At 38.4% G+C, this 20,980-nt stretch overlaps 1 protein-coding gene and 1 non-coding gene across 11 annotated transcripts in view; one reads left to right on the top strand and one right to left on the bottom strand.

Annotated features, from left to right (window-relative positions):
- The window catches only part of DST (dystonin), a 558,535-nt gene that overhangs the window by 470,489 nt on the left and 67,066 nt on the right, over positions 1-20,980 (top strand). For 8 of the 10 annotated variants that reach the window (XM_004605867.3, XM_055134251.1, XM_055134257.1 and 5 more), the window contains 10 exons: positions 753-914; positions 2,983-3,153; positions 5,865-6,031; positions 7,477-7,636; positions 7,841-8,167; positions 8,663-8,747; positions 9,823-10,064; positions 11,020-11,226; positions 19,421-19,540; positions 19,729-19,836. In XM_004605867.3, coding sequence (XP_004605924.2) covers positions 753-914; positions 2,983-3,153; positions 5,865-6,031; positions 7,477-7,636; positions 7,841-8,167; positions 8,663-8,747; positions 9,823-10,064; positions 11,020-11,226; positions 19,421-19,540; positions 19,729-19,836 — 1,749 coding nt within the window. The remainder of the gene's footprint in view (positions 1-752; positions 915-2,982; positions 3,154-5,864; positions 6,032-7,476; positions 7,637-7,840; positions 8,168-8,662; positions 8,748-9,822; positions 10,065-11,019; positions 11,227-19,420; positions 19,541-19,728; positions 19,837-20,980) is intronic. The other 2 variants (XM_055134258.1, XM_055134254.1) reach the window with 1 other exon arrangement.
- Positions 6,671-6,791, bottom strand: LOC129404729 (small nucleolar RNA SNORA11). Its single transcript, XR_008630086.1, has one exon. It is a non-coding gene; the product is annotated as a small nucleolar RNA SNORA11 (small nucleolar RNA).

The raw sequence follows: 20,980 nt of genomic DNA, 5'->3' as shown, positions 1-20,980 counted from the left end.
GCTCATTAAGGCAACTGAGAATTGTATCTTAGATGAGATGAAAAGTTGGAAGACAGTGCCCAGGACTCCTGGCAGTGCAGCCAGAGAGGTAGTATCGAACAGAGAGTACTTGCTCGGCTGGCAGTGTGTACAGGATCAGATCTGTGCACTACCCACAGATACCTTGGTTGGCATGCGGGAAGCCACCAAATAGGACTTCGTATTACTGTAGCATCTGCCGGTATCTCTTTTGTGTCTTACCCCTGTTCTTAATCCCTCTCACTAACCTTATATTGGCCTCTTGCCTGACTGCATCTTCTTGTAGTGATTTCTGTTTCCAAGTTGAGTCTCAGACTTGAGTTGCTTGCTTACAGCAGCCATGCTTAAATGCTCCTGTAAAGTGCATTGCCAAGGAGGATGCATGTTGGACCCCCATTATCAGTTTGCTCCTTCGCAGTTTTCATACATTGGTTTGCTAGAGTTAAACTGGGATGATAAGAGAAATTATCTGCTGTGAAAATGAAGCAATAGAGAGAGGAAATCTACACTGTCTTCTCTTAGAGGTAATCTGATTTATTGAGTTTAGCACATCTTTCTTTAATGCTGGTGAATGGTTATAATAACCAGATGGATCTGTGTTTAGTTTGCTTTCTTACCATTTTTCACAGAATAGAAGCAACAGTTGTCTTTGCCTTTAACAATTGATACCTGGTAGATGAGCACCTTTTTATGTAGTTGGGTCATTTGTAACTCATCTAATCATTCCACTGCAGGTATTCCAAAAAGAAGAGATTGAACCTTTGCAAGTTAAACAGCAAGATGTAAACTGGTTGGGTCAAGGCCTTATTCAGAGTGCTGCTAAAGGTGCCAGCACCCAGACTTTGGAGCATGACCTGGATGATGTCAATACAAGGTGGAAGACACTTAATAAGAAGGTAACGTCTCTGTCCCCTTCTTTGTTACTTTTGTTAGTTATTGCTATATTCTGACCACTAATGCTACTTAGGGTGAAAGATGCATTGACTTCTTAAAATTTAATTTAGTTTTTCTGTGAAGAGCCTGGGCTGGAGCGATAGCACAGCAGCAGGGCATTTGCCTTGCATGCGGCCCACCCAGGTTCAATTCCTCTGCCCCTCTCGGAGAGCCAGGCAAGCTACCAAGAATATCCCACTCACAGATCCTGGCAAGCTACCTATGATGTATTCTATATGCCAAAAACAGTAACAAGTCTCACAATGAAGATGTTACTGGTGCCCGCTCGAGCAAATCGATGAGCAACGGGATGACAGTGACAGTGACAGTGAAGAGACTGTCCCAAACCCAGATGTCCATAGGAGCTGGCTCGGGAGCAAACATGAAAGAAATGAGTGGGAAGCTGAATGACAAGGGCTTCTCTTTGCTATTATATTGACTTGATAGACACACAGCAGAGCAGGCGTGATGAGCGTGGCCCACGAGCCAAGTACTGTGCCAAAAGAACATCACAGGACTCCTTAAAGGAGAAGCAGCCTCTGGACGCCAGCAGCTCCTGCCATATAGGGATCTGGGTTCATTGTTCCTCGATAGCTTACTTACTTTCCAAAGAACTCAGAACCCGGGGCTGGAGTGATAGCACAGTGGGTATAGGGCGTTTGCCTTGCACGTGACCAGCCTGGGTTCAATTCCCAGCATCCCATAGGGTCCCCTGAGCACCGCCAGGAGTAATTCCTGAGTGTAGAGCCAGGAGTAACCCCTGTGTATCACCGGGTGTGACCCATAAAGAAAAAAAAAGCACTCAGAAACCTCATGTTATATGTGAAACCTTCTGGTTTTCAGATATCAACAACTTGCTTTTCACCATGTAATCAGTTGTAATGTGCAAACAAAAGCAGCTTTCTATTAGCTTGGATTAAGCGCTTGCCTCCATCTCTATAGATGAGTGACTCCAAATATTATTTCACTGATAATATATAGGTCAACTCTTTACTAACTGCCCGTGAGGGTGAACTCTGGTAAATAATACCTCTGCTATTTTAAGGAGTTGGTGCTGACTCACGGTGAGAACTCTTCGCATGAGACTGATTATCAAAAATGATTATGGGATGACCATATTTAACTGGTGTTATCATTCATGTGTCTTCCCTAATTTGAAATTCTAAGGAGTAGCCAGGTCTCAAAACTACATTTGCCATTCTTTAAAGTCTGATTTATATTGGAGTGTTGTTTCTCAAACACAGTTGGAATGCAGTGTCAGTGTAAATCTATTATGTAGTGTTTGAAATATCTTGCTAAGTACTTTTTCAGTCTAAAAGGGAACCATCTATAAGCAGGGCAAAAGGTTATCCCTATGTAGGACACAGAAACTCCATTTATTAGAAAACAAAGGCCCTGGTTTATAAAAAGAAATAGGGACCCTAAAACTTGGAGTTAACAGAATTTAATTGTATATCTCATCATGTCGTTCTTAAAATCATTACCCCAGATATTCATTGGTAGCACTGTAGCACTGTCGTCCTGTTGTTCATCGATTTGCTGGAGTGGGCACCAGTAATGTCTCCATTGTGAGACTTGTTACTGTTTTTGGCATATTGAATACGCCACGCCACGGGTAGCTTGCCAGGCTCTGCCGTGCAGGATTTATTGTAATAAATTAAAAATGAACCCCCAAGTATCCCTCAAAATGACTTCTGCATTGTTTCAGTAACCTTCAGATGTTTTAGTCAGTTATTGCTAATTATAAATATATTGGTGATTTTTAAATCTCTAAAATTTTGCCTCTCATATTTTACTGTTTGGAATGATAACCGTATGCCAATAACCGTATCTTTTTTTGCTCACTTGCTAGAGGTTGACTCCTTTCTACAGCTATTTCTACCCTTTTACATATGCAGGATGTATTTTAAGTGAAAAGGAAAGGAAAATAAGTGAACAAATTGGAAGCTAAGCTTGCAAAGTGATGACTGGTGGGCAAATTTTATTCCTTTCTGAAACAAGTAAATAAGTTGAACAATTGGAACTTTGCAGGTGGCTCAGAGAGCAGCCCAGCTGCAGGAGGCCCTGCTGCACTGTGGGCGGTTCCAGGATGCCCTGGAGTCCCTGCTCAGCTGGATGGTGGACACTGAGGAGCTTGTGGCCAATCAGAAGCCCCCATCAGCAGAGTTCAAAGTAGTGAAGGCCCAAATACAAGAACAGAAGGTAAGTTGGTCAAGCTTTTTATTGTATCTCATGTTAAATCTTAGTAATGAGGGCCAGAGACAGAGAAGAGTGGGTAAGGTGCTTGCTTCGCATGCAGTTTACTGGATTTAATCTCTGGCAACTCATATGACCCCCTGAGCAGCACCAGGAGTAATCCCTGAGCAAAGAGAAGTAAATCCTGAGCACCACTGGGTGTGGCCCCCCCAACAAACATCTTAATGATGAAAATAAAATTTACTGTGTGACTCTATTTGTATTGCTTGATATTCTAGTTAACTGGTTACTGAGGTGCTAGCCATCTTATTAGCAATTCAGCAAATATTTGTTAAGCAGCTGTCATGGGTCAGGCATTGTTCCAGGTGCTGGAGACACGTCACTGCATACAAAAGATAAAAATTCCTCATGTAGTTCAAGAAAGGTCTAGTAGGAAGGGAAAAACAGGGAGAAAGAGATAGGCCATAAGATATGAAGAGTAAATTGTGTTAAGTTAACAGGTTATAATCATGCAGGGATGGGAGATAAGAATTAGGAAGTGACAGAACTAGGGTCGGGAACAGGAAGTGATCAGAATGGATGCTGTGCTAACTAGTATAAGCCAGGAAAAATCTCATTATTGAAAGGGAACCCTGGACAGAAATACATTAGGTTGATCCACATGAAATTGTTTTTGTTAAGGCTCGGGGAATAGCCCAAAGGGCTGGAGCACATGTCAGAATCCCAGGTTCCCTCCCAATACCAGGTGGTCCCAGTGTACCATAGTGAACACCCCTAAACAGTGAGCTGAGAACAGCCCCTGACGGAGCACTGCTAGGTGTGGAACAGAAAACAAAACAGAGAAATTGCTTTTGTTTCATAGAATAAGTCCAGGCAGTTTCTATGATTCAGTGTCTGTTGAAGAGGTAAGTATTGGATTCATATATACTGAGAGAGTGCTGTTCTCTCTCCGACATCATTAATGCAGGAACAGAGCTGGAAAGACAGACTCACTACAGAGTTAATAAATCCTCGGGACCATGTGAGAGTTCCTCTGTTCTCAATGATGTTAGAGTTTAGAGAGTCAGCTATAACACAACTGCTAGTATTTTCATATTTATTTTTCAATCCAGACTTGAATTAACCTACGACATAGTATGTGGGCAAGGTTTCTCGTGTGAAATTTTCAAGAAGAAGGAGAAAACTAAGAGGCTCAATTTAATTCACTCTAAAAATCCCTCTTTTGTTTGCTTTGGGCCCACCGCCACCAGTGCTAGTGCTTACTCCTGGTTCTGTGCTCCAAGGTCACTCCTGGCAGTGCTCTGAGGATTCGATGTGGTGCTGGGCATTGGTCCCAGGACAGCTGTTTGCAGACCATATCCACTGTACTATTTTCTGACCCTCTCTAAACATTTTTGGAAGGCTTTAGCAAATTGGGAAATAGGCACAGTAGAATGAGGTTAGAGGTGAGAACTAACAAACGTAACTGGAAACCTATAATGTGTGTGATATTTGAATAATTTAGCTGCTGCCGTTTATAACTTAATCTTTCATTATTCTTCTAGAGCTAATGAACTATATGCTTAGTCAACAAAGTCTATTGATTTTGTGTTCTTAATTGCTAGAGACTTTGCTGTTGAAGCTTAATGAAAGTAATCTACTTAATTTGCTCTCTTTACTGCCAAAACCACCTGCCATGTTTCGTCTAATGATTCTAACCCGTGACAAGAGTTTATTCCTTTTAAACTTTTTCCACTTCTTGCTTTGGTGGTCTAAATGTCAAAATGAAAGTGAGAGAACACTCTTGTAGCTTGCTGCCTCTGCTAACAATCTTTCATTCTTTGCTTACTACCAGTAAGAATCATATTAAGGGAGAAATGAAATATTTATAGTATTTTATGCACCTGTGCCTTTCTCATTGCTGTTCGTGTAGTGCCAGGGCATAACACTTGCTCTTGAAATATTTGTTTTGATTAGATTAAAAGCAAGGTAATCATGAGTGCTGGCTCCCTTTATCAAGCATTCCATTCCAGTCATCTTGAAACATGTACTTGAAATTAAATTTTATTTCTGCTGCTAAATCCTAAAATATTATTCTTACTTAGATAACCTTTAAGATTTCAGATTAGTTCTACTGTAATTTCCTTTTGGAAATGATATATAAGGGTACTTTTTTTTTTTTTAAGGGTACTTTTTTTTTTAAGTTTTCATCTTTATGAAGAATTTGAGGATTTAGTCTTGCCTTGTCAAAAGAATCTCTATTATTAATCTCACAAGTTTGTGAACTAACTTGGCTAAGTCTCCTCTTCATTGTCTGTAATAGATCACTTCATGTGGGAAATGGTTATGAAACATTAATGATTTATGATATTATTTGTATCAGTGGGATAGATAGTAGTTGAGTATTTAGGGCATTTCCATTTTATTAATATAATGAATTTTGTATTTTTCCCATTATTCAGGAATTATCATAGATAGCACTCTTTTATTATTTTTACATTAAAAATTAATAATGACATGTTTATGGCCTTATAAACTTTAATATTATCTACTACCAAAAATAGTGAATCATCAAAAACAGATTAAAAAATCCTACTTCTTGGGTATTCAGTGTGCATCCGTACAAATTATAGTTGATACATATCAAAAGAACTTAGAGTATATTTCCCTGTATGTTGATACAATTTCTTTCTTTGCTTGCTTTTTATTTCTACTCATTTTTGACATTTTGTCCCAAGCTTCTCCAAAGACTATTGGATGACCGCAAATCTACTGTGGAAGTAATCAAACGAGAAGGAGAAAAAATTGCAGCAACCGCAGAACCTGCAGATAAAGTGAAGATCTTGAAGCAGCTGGATCTCTTGGATAATAGATGGGAAGCTCTGCTTAGTAAAGCTGAAACACGGTAATTTAAATGCTGGCAGTGTTTAATACAGTGGCTTTAGTGCTGACATTTTTGTAATTTGGCAATACCTTTCTCCAAACTCTACGTTTATCATGTCTATGAACTTAGGAAGCAAGGGCTGGGGACCCTCTCCCCCTTCCTCTGGCAGTAATGTCTTAGAAATACTGCATTTATCCCAGCCCCTTTCTTCTTTTAAAGAAGAGCATTTTTGTCCAGCATAGGCTTTTTTTTCTCTGTTTATTACAGAGATTGTCTACTTGCTGGGCATCAGGCATGGAGGTAGACTTTGGTTTTAAAGGGGTTTGCTGGACATATCACCTTGGCCCTTAAACAGGGTTTTATATCTAGTAGGATTTTATAGCCATTGAAAAGCAATAATCAGTATGATCTGCCACATTTTTAACATGTGCTTTAAAGGTTAAATAAACAAATCAATAGGCTGCTATGGGGGAATGTAAGAATAAGAACCTGGTCTGGAGGCAGGGAAGTGATAGATAAGTTGTGTTTTAAAAGAGGAGCAGCAGTTAACTACAAAATGAGGCAAATAGAAGGTGCTGGAATATTTATAAAGGTTAGGTAGCCTGGAGCATGGCTTTAGTGAGCTCTTTATGATTTTTCTTTTCTTTTTCTTTTTTTCCTACCTATAGGGTATTTTGATAGGAAAGCCACAAATTTTGTCAGTGAGCCCAGATTTCTGTTTGGTGTATAATAAAAAGAGGAACCATTTCTTTAGCCCCGCCCCCCTGTTTTATTTCTCCACGCTTACACCCCTTTGCTGGGCTTTTGCACTTAACATTTTTTATTATCTGCATGGGCACCACATTGACTAGTGTTGAGTGGTAGCCACATTGAATTGTAGCTACATGCACTAGTTGAGTTGAAAATAAATAAACCACTGAACAGAGTGACTGTGTTCAATAAATTCCTGTCTTCTTTGGAGCTGGAATAGCAAGAAGAAGAATTTGCCTAATCTTGATTTATACAGTAGAATTAGTTGATTCATTATTTTCTAGGACCATAGATTAAATGCTCCCAAGGAACTAAAAGTTGGGGCCCTGAGCAATAACACAGTGGGTAGGGCTCTTACTTTTCCTGCAGCTGGCACAGGTTTGATCCCTGGCACTCATATGATCCCCTGAGCCTTGCCAGGAATAATCCCTGAGTGCAGGACCAAGAGTAAGCCCTGAGCACCACTAAGTGTGACCCAAAGACAAACAAAAAGACTCAGAAGATATAGGCATGTAAGGTTAGTCTGTTGTTGAGCTATAATTTTAACAGAACTATTTTTAACATGTGCTTTAAAGGTTAAATATTTTAATCTTAACCTTTGAGTTCTTAAATATAAAATAGCTTCAGATAGAATGCAGATGCATGAGTAAAGACTTTTGTTGACTCTTTCATACATTCCTCATCCCTAAGTGACCTTTATTTTGGCTCCTTTATAGGAATCGTCAATTGGAAGGTATCTCTGTGGTAGCACAGCAGTTTCATGAAACCTTAGAACCGCTGAATGACTGGCTCACAACCATCGAGAAGAGGCTGGCGAACTGTGAGCCCATAGGGACCCAGGCAGCTAAACTTGAGGAACAAATTGCACAGCACAAAGTAAGCTAGTAATCACACGTTATTAAGATCCAGTTTTTCATTTACTTTGTGGTTTTACGACATGTGCTTGAATCGTGTACCATTGTTGTGTTGTGTGTAACTGCCAGCTGAACCCATTTCAAATGCCATCATTTCGTTTTGTTTATGTTTTCATTTTTATTTCTCCATTCTTTTTTTGTTTCTCTCTGTTCAAACTTTGTTTAGGCCTTAGAAGATGACATCATCAATCACAATAAACTTTTACACCAGGCTATTAGCATTGGCCAGTCCTTAAAGGTTTTGAGCTCCAGGGAGGATAAAGATATGGTACAGAATAAATTAGACTCCTCTCAAGTGTGGTACATTGAGATTCAAGAGAGAAGTCACAGCAGGTCCGAGCTCCTCCAACAGGCCTTATGTAATGCTAAGATTTTTGGGGAAGATGAAGTTGAACTGATGAATTGGCTGAATGAAGTGCATGACAAACTGAGCAAGCTCTCAGTCCAGGATTACAGCTGTGAGGGGCTATGGAAGCAGCAATCTGAACTTCGGGTATTTTGATTTATTTTATTTCATTTCATTTCTGTTTCTATTGTTTTCTCAGTCTTATTTTATATATTGTGTTCACTGTGATTTAAATGGATTGTTGTACTCAGAAAAGATTGCCTGGGTCTTCAGATTACTTTTAATGAAGTCGTTTTTAATAAGAGATGGAATTTATCCAATTAGTTGGATTTTGTTTTCCCTTCCCACCTTTAAGTTGTATTGTCCATACAAAGACCCATCATTAATCAGTATCTCTATGCAGCCCATGTTCATAGGGCCCTAAATCCTTTTTGAAAGGAAGAGTGCTGTCAGTTATGGTAGATAAACATGGGGCAAAGGCTACAGTGGTGAAAAGAGGAGGGATAATTATGGGACAGTGAAAAATGTTTGCAAATGAGTATCTTTATGTACCCTAATTACTTTTTGGAATATTAACTAACTCTAATGTTTATTTAATTCCTCACCACCACCACCACGTGAAAAATGGTACCTGTGTTCTAGGTTCTTCAAGAGGACATCGTACTCAGAAAACAAAGTGTAGATCAGGCATTACTAAATGGTTTAGAACTACTTAAACAAACAACAGGTGAGATACCTTTCAAATCACATAATCATGCAATCTGCATTTTATATTGCTTTCAAAATATTTTAGCCATGGAGAAGAAGCAAAATTCTTTTTCATTTTTAGGCTACTTTAAGACTTTATTAGGGGATGACTGGAAGAGCAATGCAGAGCTGGGTGGGTTGCAGGGGGGTACAGGGAGGGCAGTAGGTGGAAGGTAATCCCACTTTTTCTCATGATCTCACTTAGATCTTAAAAGAATTAGTGAGTATTACTCATAACCTAAAGCACAGTGTTCCTAGCAGATAGAGGATAAGAGAAGTCCACAGTGGAACTAGATTCTTTTTCTACGTGTGTGTGTGTGTTCACGTTTGTGGGAGCATGCACATAATGGGAACAAGTACCATTCATTGTGAGTTGAAATGATTCAATATAGTATCTGAAATTAGAACTGGGAATATAAAATCCAAGATTCAGTTTCTCTGTCTCTAAAAATAAGAGAGAGGCAAGGGAGAATCTGGCAGGAGAGTTCAATAAATGTATTTCTTTTATAAACTACATGAGTTTTTAATGAGATTATATTTAAAATTCTGTCTGAAATGTTTTTATTAACAAAATGTGTATGATACTCATATACATTATGCCAGGTGATTGTCCTTGATACTTTATAAATAAAAACTGAGTTTTGGTCACAGCCTTGTGAACAAGGTTCTGTACGTACATTCAGTAAACAAGGACACAGGGAGTAAGTGCCCTGTCAAAGTTAACAGTCCACAAAGTCAGTATATTAGCCCTAAAACAGAATATACCACATAAATAGATACAAAAGGAAAGAATGCTTCCCACTTAACTGAGGGCACTGTGACCCTTTTCGGTTTTACTGTTTGCATGTCAAGAGCTTCCAAAAGTCCTGGAAGAGATTAAGTCCTAGAAAGGGTTTCTTTTTTCTTGGCTCAAACTTTTTTCAAGAAAAGTCTCCTCCTTTTGTCCCCCCTCCAGAAAATCTCATCAGCAAACAATAATATGCAAAGAACCCATTCCTATCCACCCCCCCCCCGCTTTGTTTCTTTTATGATATAACATGCCTTTGAAATTTTAGGTGATGAAGTCTTAATAATTCAAGATAAATTGGAAGCCATTAAAGCAAGGTACAAAGACATTACCAAACTGAGTGCGGACGTAGCCAAGATCCTGGACCAGGCTCTGCAGCTGGCAAGACGGCTGCACTCCACGCACGAGGAGCTCTGTGCCTGGCTAGACCAAGTGGAGGTGGAATTGCTTTCATATGAGACTCAGGTTCTGAAGGGGGAAGCTGCAAGCCAAGCACAAGCCCGGCAAAAAGTACGCTCTGATTTATCCATCCTGGGTCACCGTGTCATCTTTCCGGGAGTCTTATTCACACTGAAATGGAATTTGATTTGTTTCATATCATCACTTAATATGCTAAAGGATGCCTGGGTGGGTGGGAACCCAGCGGAAATTGGCAGCAGATCAACTGTTTAAACATTTAGGAGCTCTGAGATGAAAACACAGTATTATAATCTGCTCCCAGAGTCTGATGTTTAGGACAGCTTGTTATGCAAGAGCTAGAATGATGGGAGAAAATCAAAACAAGGGAAATGGTTATTGTTCTTTGCTTAGAAGAACTGTTTTATAAGATGGATACATGGTAAGAAGTAGCTTTTTTGATTACAGTACAGAAATCATACTCAGCCTTGCTAATCATTGTTGAAGTTAATTTTTTTTTTCAGAACTCAGGCTCTGTTTTTTATTATCCTTAAACACAGGATTATGCATGGGGCTATGGAGCCGATGAGGTCAAGCTCCTTGAGCCTGAGTGATGAAGCTAGAATGATTGAAAGCCAGAATGTCCTCGTTTTGAGGGTCACATTATACATTATTCTGACTTGGGCTTTTCTCTTTAATTTTACTTTTCTAGTACCTGATCACTTCCGGGTTCCGGAATAGTAAAGATCACTTTGCATTAACTTGCTTGGTTTCGTTTCCCAAATTTTAAACATGCACATTAAGCAAATGAAAATCTTACCATACTGACAAAAGAATGTTCTCTGAACACTTCAGTAGACACTTTCCTTTCTGCACAATAGCTTGAATCAATGAAGGTTTATGAACGTTAACTAGATCTGGGGCGGGAGGGCGGGTGTCACTGTATCACATCATTTGCCTGCAAAGACTTAATCGCCCCCTTTCCCCCACCCTAAGGATAGCTAAAAAGCTTTTTTAGGCTCTTCAGTGTTACCAAAAGGTTGGTATGTTTTCTTAATTCTGTTTTTAGGAATTGAAAAAGGAAACTCAAAACAACAAAGCAATAGTGGACTCCCTTAACGAAGTGAGCAGTGCTTTACTGGAACTGGTACCATGGAGGGCCCGGGAAGGACTTGAAAAAATGGTGGCTGAGGACAATGAGCGCTACCGATTAGTGAGCGACACCATCACTCAGAAGGTGGAGGAGATCGATGCCGCCATTCTGAGATCACAGCAGGTAGGGGCAAGTGGTTTGTTGTCTAGGCAATAAATTTTCTCCAGTTGTTTCCAGAGCCTTTACCTGAACAAAGATTTCTGTGCATTCTGTGCATTCATTTGTTCTGCCTCACAAATGAAAGCCGGGATATGAAAAGAATGCGACTGAGTCGCTTCAGCATCAGGATGCAGGGCAAGGCTAATCGGGACATTGTTAACAGCCATCTGCCTCTTTATTTCCAAGACTTAGCCGCACCAGGTCAGCCATGGTGAAGATCAGTCCTTTTTTTTTTTTTTTTTTCAGCAAAATGCTTTGTGGCCTATCTAGATGCATGTTGAGGCGTTAGTGTTACTGCCTGAAGGGCAGTATATCTAATGTCTGTCAGCAAACACTGAGTTATCCTGTCAGTGTGAACTGTTCACTTCCATGCAACTGTGGCAAAGGTTGGATCTATTCTTTCTAAGTGAACAAGGAAGCAGTTGTGTGGGTAAGGGAGAGTGTTTGTTGAAGATGACTCAAGGGCGAACATGACCATTTCTGACCTCTCTGTGACTAATACAGTTTATAGTTCCACAGAGTTTTACAGACACCCAACCTCTGAGCACTGTTCCTGCAGAAAGCTCTGAACAGCAGTTGGGATCCTGTAGTCATTTATCATGAATGTTTTGATAAACTTTTATTAAAATCTCTGAGTATTTACATGATTGCATCATTAGACTCAGCGCAAACTTCCTGGGATGGTGTGATCTCACATTGTACTTCGTTGTTTATTGTTTGTTTGTTCGTTTAGGGGCTACACAGTGATAACTCAGGGGTTACTCCTGGCTCTGCAGTCGGGAATCACTCATGGCAGGCTTGGGGGACCATCTGGGGTGCCAGGAATTGGACCTGGATCTGCTGTGTGCAAGGCATGTGCCCTTCCTGCTATTACTATCACTCTGGCCCCAGTGTACATTAAAAAATATAGATTAAGGAGCTGTGTGACTAAGCTTTAACTAATAGCATTTGAATAATGTTATTTGATTCCCACCAAAATCAGAGGGTTCCCCCGACTGCCTGTGAATATTGTAGCAGGTCTCTTAACTCCTGGCGATGTTCCAGTTATATTGTAGGTGAATTGGGGTGGGTCAAGACTGGCCAAGTTAGCTATAAGCACCTCTGCAGTACTGTCATTAGTGGCCCACCCACTCCAGGAGGCAGCTGTCAAGCTGTGTCTGAAGTTCCCTGGGCCTGCACAGTGCAGGAACTGGTCCCAGCCAGCTGGCTTTCGGGAAGCCATGGTCTCAGCCTGGAGTGAGGAATTGCTTTTTTCAGGAAAAAGGGGAATCAGTCCTACATTCTGCCCGGGTTTCCCTGCACCATTGCCTTCTCTTATATTAAAGAATTTTAGGAGGAGACGAAATAGTGATGTCAAATAGTTTTATTAAAAAAAATTTACTCAGAGCAACATGAAGGAAGAGAGAGTTTCATGCTCAAGAGAAACCCCAGGCATCTCCAGAGGGAGATAGACAAATGCACATCCCATGTTGTCACTGTCACTGTCATTGTCATCCCATTGCTCATCGATTCGCTCCCATGGGCACCAGTAACATCTCTCATTGTGAGACTTATTGTTACTGTTTTTGGCATATTGAATACACCACGGGTAGCTTGCCAGGCTCTGCTGTGCGGGTGCGATACTCTCGGTAGCTTACTAGGCTCTCCGAGAGTCCGAGAGGGGCGGAGGAATAGAATAGGGGTTGGCCTCATGCAAGGCGAACACCCTACCGCTTTGCTATCACTCCAGCCCCATCCATGTTGATCTGGAGTGAATTTCCAGGAAGCAAAATGCGTGCCATGAAGAAAGTACACATCTCATGAGAGACACTTCTCTGGAATGGGGAAATGCATGCTTTCCCCTCTGCCTTGTGAATGTTGAAGTTTTCCCAAATGCCCTGCGCCTCCTGTCTGTTGCTAGGGTGAATGCCACAGGGGAAAATTTGGAACTGTCGATGATTCTTTGATATTCTTAGCCGGGCCTTTGTTCCGGCTGGGAGGGCGGGGGGTGGTATGCTCTCCTCCTGGACAGTCCAGCCAGGGTTGGACCTGAAATTCTGCATCTTATTAAAGGTTTTCCAGTCTCCTCAGATGTGCCCTGTGGCTCAAAGACCTTCATGCTTTTGGGCTGTTTTAGGTCCCAGACAGTGTTTTCCTCCCAATTCTTTTTACCAGGACCCTTCATGTCTATGCCTGAAACATCAGCCAAAGTAACAAATACAAGTCTAGGAGATTATGTGGGAGCATCCACTATTTATTTTTTAAGGTCACTGTAAAAGTATAACATATATATACACATATATGTATATGTATGTATATCTATATATGTATATATACATATATGTGTATGTGTATGTATATATATACTTTTCCCTCAAGTGTAGTGCTCTCTGGTACTTGCCACTTTAGTTCTATGCTTTAGAATCACAAAACCTGCTGAAAATACAATGTTAGCAAGAGGCCTATCCAGAAAAGTTTTGTGAGGGCGCATTCATGCCTGAGGAATGTATTTGCATGACTCTGTTTTCAAAGTTTGGAGGAATTTGTATGCCTCATTATTATAGGAAAATGAGTGCATTTATTTGTGAAGTTTATTCAACTATTTGAAAATACAGATGTGATGTTTTCCACCAAACTTTATTTGAACATTTCAGGATTGGCACTAAGGGCTTCTCTAAGAAACAAGGAAAGTATTGTTGACTCTTGTGAGTAAGAGTTTCCTAAGAAGTTGACTATGGTTAGTTAGTTTGGTAGAATGTGACAGTTAAGGGTAAAGTGACAAGTTAAGCTCACATTGCTTGGTAAGCTCTGATAAATGCCCCAGTCATTCATTAACTTTAGCCAGTTGTAGTCAAGGTTTGACAAGTGTATGCCAAACGTGTTTAGTTTTTTTTTAAAATAAGTAAATAGTTCGGTATGAATCGTCTAGGACCTAAATTATATACTGTCCAGAAAAAATAAAAATATTTTTCCTGCTAAAATAATTTTTTTACAATTTCATGTTTTCTGAGAACATGAAATTGTAAAAAAAGAAAGACCTAAGGAACATATAATGCCATTAATATCTTCTGATTGTTATATGTTGTTATATATTATTTTCTGTATTTATATGTTTATTCTCTTGAAATGCATCTGTCTAATGGCAATTGAGAGCTTTGGGCAACATATGCAGTGAATAGTGAGGTGACTTTTCTATGACCTCAGACAGTTTCAAACAGAATTTAACTCACATCTCATTGTGTCTCACCTCGGAGTCACCTGATAAATAACATCAGAAGGAGAAAAATCTTAACTGCTAATCCATTTTGTTTCTAAACTCTCTTTAGTAATCTGAGAAAAGTTGCCATTGTTACAGAAAAATATAAATATGTGATAAGAATGTTTCCAACTCTAATGGCTAGGAGACATGAAAAATGCAAGCTAAAAGGATGATGAAATCTTATTTTTCTAAACAAGTGTAAGAATAGAGTAGCTTGCCATTCTTCTTCGACAGAGATTCTGTTTAACTCTCAAAAGGATATTTTATGAATTCAAAATGCTCGAGTTTACAAAGGAGCTGATCCATCACTAAATTTGTTTTAGAGCTTACCCATTTATAGTTGTTTGAGATCGGGACCAGAAAACAGTTTAAGTATTAAAGATTTGTTGGCTGTGTCCCCCATGATAGTAGATCAGTGAAAAACAGAAGGATGCAAGAGCAGGGACCGGAATCCGCTGGGAGAGAGTACACCCACAGCATTTGCCCCACACACAGCTGATCAACGTTCCATCCCTGGTGGCACATGTGGCTCTCCCAGCCCTGCATGGAGCCTTGAAGAAACCATGAGCTTCAATGAGTGTGGCCCCAAACAAACTAACAAAAAGAACCAAAATACCAAATGTTGGATTTAGATGTTAGCTCCGTATTTTGTAGCTCTGTTTCATGTCATATAAACAAATCATCTATTATTCTCTCGTTTTCACCTGATGTATGGACATATTTGGCCACTCTTCATCCTTTTAGACATGCCATTAGTGAGATAGTTTACTAACCATCACCCATTCCTAAAACCTTCTCCCAAGTGCTCCCACACTCAGGTGACAAAGGTGGGGGTGTGAGCCTTGAATCTGATAGGTTTTTTTTTTAGTAGATGAAATTGTCTCAGAATAACCTAACTACATTAAACTGATTCGAATAAACTCTCTTGCTTTGGAAGCATACTTCTCTTACTTTATGTCTTTTTTTTTTTGGTCTGGCATTAAAGTTGATTTTATACCGACCTTTTATCATATGGACCTAACTTTTATGATAACTTGCTTTTTTGGGGAATTGAACAAATTCATAAGAATTTGTGGACTATCATTTCAGATCACTATTAGAGAATGTAGAAGTGGCATGTTTGCTCTCCAAACATCAATATGAAATGTGCCCAGAAAATATATGGAAAAGAATGAAAAGTTTTTTAATTAGTCATGATTCAGATTTTTCATTTTGATCTTGTATCATAATAACAGGTTCAAGAAGATGTGCCTTTGAATTTTGAAATCATAGGGCCAAGGGCCCACTGTAAATGTAAATGATGTTTATTTTGATTTGGAAAATAATTGAACAGCCTCAATTATGGGTGAATGAGTGAGTACTGTATTCATTGTGCTACCAGTAACAAGCCTCCAAATATAATTCTACAGATTTGCAGGCATTATTTTGAAGAGGATATTCTTTTTAAAAAAGAATTGGACCCATTCATTACTTTTAGGAAATATGTGAATAGAGCAAGGCAGTTTTAGTAAATAATGATGGTATGCTTTATTTAAACACACACACCCACCACAGCTGCCTCTCTCATAATACACGCATTATATGGTTAGAAACTATATATGGGTTTGCATATTGAACCTCACAAAGTAAGATATCTTTGTAACATTTCTTTGTCTGTTTGTAAATTGAACCAAATGAGCTACATGGAAATAAGGGAAGGTGCTTTTTGCTCATAAAGCACAGACCTTTTGCCTGAGCTTACACACTGTGCTTGTTTAAGCATAATAGCAGATTATCATTCGTTGCCTTTTTTTGAATGTGAAGTGTACAATTGTTAGAAGCTTCAAAATGATTTGTACCTCACTGGGACTGAGAATCCCAAATACTCTACAGAATTTCTAATTTCTAAGCATGAGCTGGCGACAATAACCCCATTAAACCACACAAAGGTGATTTGGGGGCAATGAAAGTAAACAACCCAGTGGATCATTCTGAATCAGCTTACACCTGTTTATGTACTTTATAAAACAAGGAGGAAACTCCCCAGAGGAAGGGAGATTTGTTTAGACCAGCCAGGGTGGTGTCGGAGTGGGAGAATATGGGCTGGGTTATGAATAATGCCTGAGAAAAATGGAAGGAAACGCTAATCAAAAGAAATTGATAAGATCCGCAGCCAGGGAAAGGGAGTAAAAGGATGTCCTTGAGGTTAAGGTTCACTTTATCACTCTGTCCTTAACTTCTACTTCCACTCATGAGAAACTTTCCCCCAAAGTGTGAAAGCAATGTGTCAGATATCAGAGAATGTTTAAATAGTTCGTTAAGATCTACTGCTCCTTGACTGTTGTGACATTTGAGCCATTTGCATTGAAATCAGAGGGATGTTTTGCCTTCAGGACAACCATATGCGTGCAAGCACAAATGAAGCATAACATGGCAACCAAAAGTGCAGACTCTGGGTCAGACCAATGTTTGACTCTCACCGTTGGCATTTACTAATTGGATAATAATCTCTGCAAAGTTAACTTTATTCTACCTTAATTTTTAAAAATGGGTCTCAGCTGATTGCCACATGATGTAGATGTCGGGCTAAAGGAGATATGGTATTTTAGGCACTTAAATCAATGATTTTGAGTATGTTGCTCAGGAATATTTAGAATAGTCAATAAAAAGTAGCTCATTAAATTATAGAAAAGTTCTCAAATCTCAATTCAGGTAAAATAGGAATTAATTAGTTATATTAGCTAAGGGTGCTGGTTAGATTCTGCCAAAGAAAGATATGACAGTATTAGAAAATACTGGGGCTGCAGAGAGTGCATCTAGTAAGGCACTTGCCTTGCACACAGCTGACCCAGGTTGGATCCCTGGCATTCATATGGTCCCCCAAACCGTGCCAGGAGTAATTTCTGAGTGCTGACTCAGGAGTAATCCCTGAGCATCGCTGGGTGTGGACCAGAAACCAAAATTAATAAAATAAAAACATTTAAAGAAATAAAAAGTAAAGTATTTCTCAGAAAGCATTTGTGAGACACAAAGATTATCTTAGTTTATGTGAAGGTAATGTTTGCTACTTGTATAGACAATAAAGAAATCTTGTGCTCCATGTTGTTCAGGAGGAAAATACAGTTTTTACACTCTATTAGAAATGCACATTAACTAGTTGTTTGAATGAATCATCAACCTGAAATTCCCTGCTTTACTGTAAATTGCTTTTTGTAGACTCTGTGGCTATTAATTTTTGCTAATGATTAAATATTTGCTTACTTTAAAAAAAATCTCAAAAGAAAAGACAAAAGGAAAATTTTGCTTAAAACCTTGTTTTCTTTCAGCAGCACAAATATTTGACTTAGGTAAAGAAGGACTGTTTGAGTTTCTGTCTCCCATTTGGCGATTTCCATGGTTCCATAATGCAGCTTTATTTGACTCTCTCTCTCTCTCTCTCTCTCTCTCTCTCTCTCTCTTACTCTTACTCTCTCTCACTCTCTTTCTCTCTTCCTCTCTTGCTCTCTCTCTCTCTCTCTCTCTCTCTCTCTCTCTCTCTCTCTCCTTTTAGTGAAGACAGAAGTAGTATTAATTCAATATATGCAGTAATAGCCTGATTTTCTTCATGGAACTGTCATATAAATACTAAAAATAGCCTGAACACAAACAGTATATGTTGTGTGTTGCTTTTTGTTTTTCATGATCGAAAAACATGTATTAGATATTTTGCAGTCTTTGCAATCAGGTAGAAAGACTTGGGCTGTTTTTTGGATTTGTACTGCCAGTGAATCATGTCATCAGGACTGGGCTTAAACACTCACATTGCCCAGACCCATTAAATCTTCTAACTGAGGCCGTTGTTGGGTACCATTTATCATTAGTACTTGTGATACTTGATCTCTCTATTCCTTTATGATAACTTCTACAGTTACCTTCTGTGATGCAAGATATGGAAAATGTTTGTGTTTTTTGACTAGGTTGTCAACTTCTAGGTATTTTCCTAAGGAACTAATTAGAAATATCAACAGAGATTTTTATGCAAGGATAGTTATTACAGGGTTGTTTATAGAATCACACACACACAAAAAAACAACAGCCTAAATGCAAGTATCCAGGTATATAAGAATACATTGATTTTATTTTAGAATTTTACTTAACAGATTGTGATGTAAGAAATCTTCATAATAATTGATAATGCATAATAATTGATAATAAAACTATTTTTCCAGTGTTATTTCAGACCTTTGTAAATCCCAACTTCTGCAAATACCAGTTTCTAAAATAACAATGGTATTGACTCTGATTTTTTATTTTCTTTATATACGTTCCTGTACTTCATGAACATTTACCATGTTCATGAATGACTATTCAATTTTAAAATTCTTAAGCATGTTTTTTTCATTGTCATTTTAAAAGATGTTCAGTATTATACCCTAGTTATTTGGGTTGTATACTCTGTATACACAGAGAAATATTTTGCACCTATTATATATGGTAAGTAACTGATAAATAAAATATTTCTTTTTTTTAGTTAAGAGTCACACTTTAATAGCAGAATGCTATCTGCCTGTCATATAGGTTAGAGTCATAGATGAAATGACTAAAAGATGATCTGCAGTGGCTGAGGTTTTTAACTTTTTAATTTGAGTATTAACTTCTATGGACAGCTTCTTAGAGCTATCAGAGAAGAAGGCAACCATGTTAGAAGGCAAAGATGTCATAGAATGATTAATGTGCCATTAGGAAGTCAGCATGTTTTGAGAGCATGTGTTTTATTATGGTGTGGAAAGTTCTCCTTTTTTTACAACTTCAGTCATTATGATAAACTTTCAGGATGCCTTCAGGAGATAAGCATAGAGTTTTCCAGTTGGGTAATGAGGATATTTAAAAGAAATATAGATAGGTATTTTTCTGGCACCAGTAACAGGAACTTACTGACCTAATTATTTATCTTTTGTTTAGTTTGACCAAGCAGCTGATGCTGAGTTATCCTGGATTACTGAAACAGAAAAGAAATTGATGTCTCTTGGTGACATCAGGCTTGAGCAAGACCAGACCTCTGCTCAACTTCAGGTCCAGAAGGTGAAGAAATCTATTTTCCTTTGCATCTAAGTACTTGCTCGAGCATCTTAAGCCTAGAAGATATGCTTGTATGATTTACTTTTTAAGACTCTGCCAGTGTAACTTGGTACTTTTTAACTACTTGGCTTACTTACTATCATTTGAATCACATGTATTCTCTCTTTAATCTTTATTTTGGGAAATCACAGACATTCACCATGGAGATTTTGAGACACAAAGATATTATCGATGAACTGGTTAAATCTGGACATAAAATCATGACCACATACAGTGAAGAGGAAAAGCAACCAGTGAAGGTATGTCACCTTGTCTCTGTGACTGGAAGTGAAATTTGAATCATCTGCATGAACTGCAATAGCTTTTCACTTTTCCTTTATGTACAGCTTCCTTTCAAACAATTAAATTTTTTTAATCTTTTTTTAATAGAATCGTGAGATATACAGTTAAAAAGTTGTTCATGACTGAGTTTCAGTCATACAATGTGCCAACACCCATCCCTCCACCAGTGTACATTTCCCACCAACAACGTCCTCAGTTAGCCACAACTACGGTTTTTAATTTTATAAGGCATGTTTTAAACTTACAGAAAACAGTGGAGGGAACATTCCTTAAGGGAATTGCTCTAAGGACAAGTATTTTTTGTTTTCTTTTGGGACCACACCTAGTACGTCGAAGTGTTCAGGGACTGTTCCTTACTTGGTGTTTATGAGTCACTCGTAGTGCAGCTCCGGGGACCATATGTGATGTCCAGGATAAAATCCTGGCTTCTTGTATGCAAAACGTGCTCCAGCCCACTGAGCTATCTCTTTGGCCCAAGAACAAGCTTTTTCAGTAAATGTAAAATCTATTAAGTATCTCACGGTGACTCAATTAAAAATTTTTTAAAAGCTATTAAGATTTCAGTTCTTGAATAACTGTCACACATATAAGCATTCAATGAATGGTACACTATTATTGCCATTATTATCAGTATAAAATGTTAATATGTATATCAATCCTTATTTATATGTTTTTAGGACATTGGGTCTCTAGAGCTGCAACAAAAACCAAAGTATAATTCTCTCTAATGCTAAAATTCCTTCTGTGCAAACTTACATTAAGCTTTGTTGGGGAAAAAAATGAGCCTAATAAATAAGGTAGTATCCTGTTTTTGAGGTTTTAATGGTCCTGTAAATTGATGGAAAATCAGCCAAAAATGTTTACTTCGGTTTATGTTAAGACATATCTAAATAGCCAAAATAAATTTAAAAATTTTTAAATTAAAAAAATTTAAATTATATTTTAAAATATATGTATATATCATTGCCTAATATTACATTTTAAAGTTTTGTGCTTCATTTAAGGTTACCACAGGCCAAAAAAATATATACACTATATATTGATAATTAATATCTGTTATTTATGCTTTATTTATATTCTCCAAAGTTTCTTATCTATAAT

Source organism: Sorex araneus, chromosome 4 (assembly GCF_027595985.1).
Source record: "Sorex araneus isolate mSorAra2 chromosome 4, mSorAra2.pri, whole genome shotgun sequence".
NCBI lineage: Eukaryota > Metazoa > Chordata > Mammalia > Eulipotyphla > Soricidae > Sorex > Sorex araneus.
This window is presented reverse-complemented; position numbering and strand designations above follow the sequence as displayed.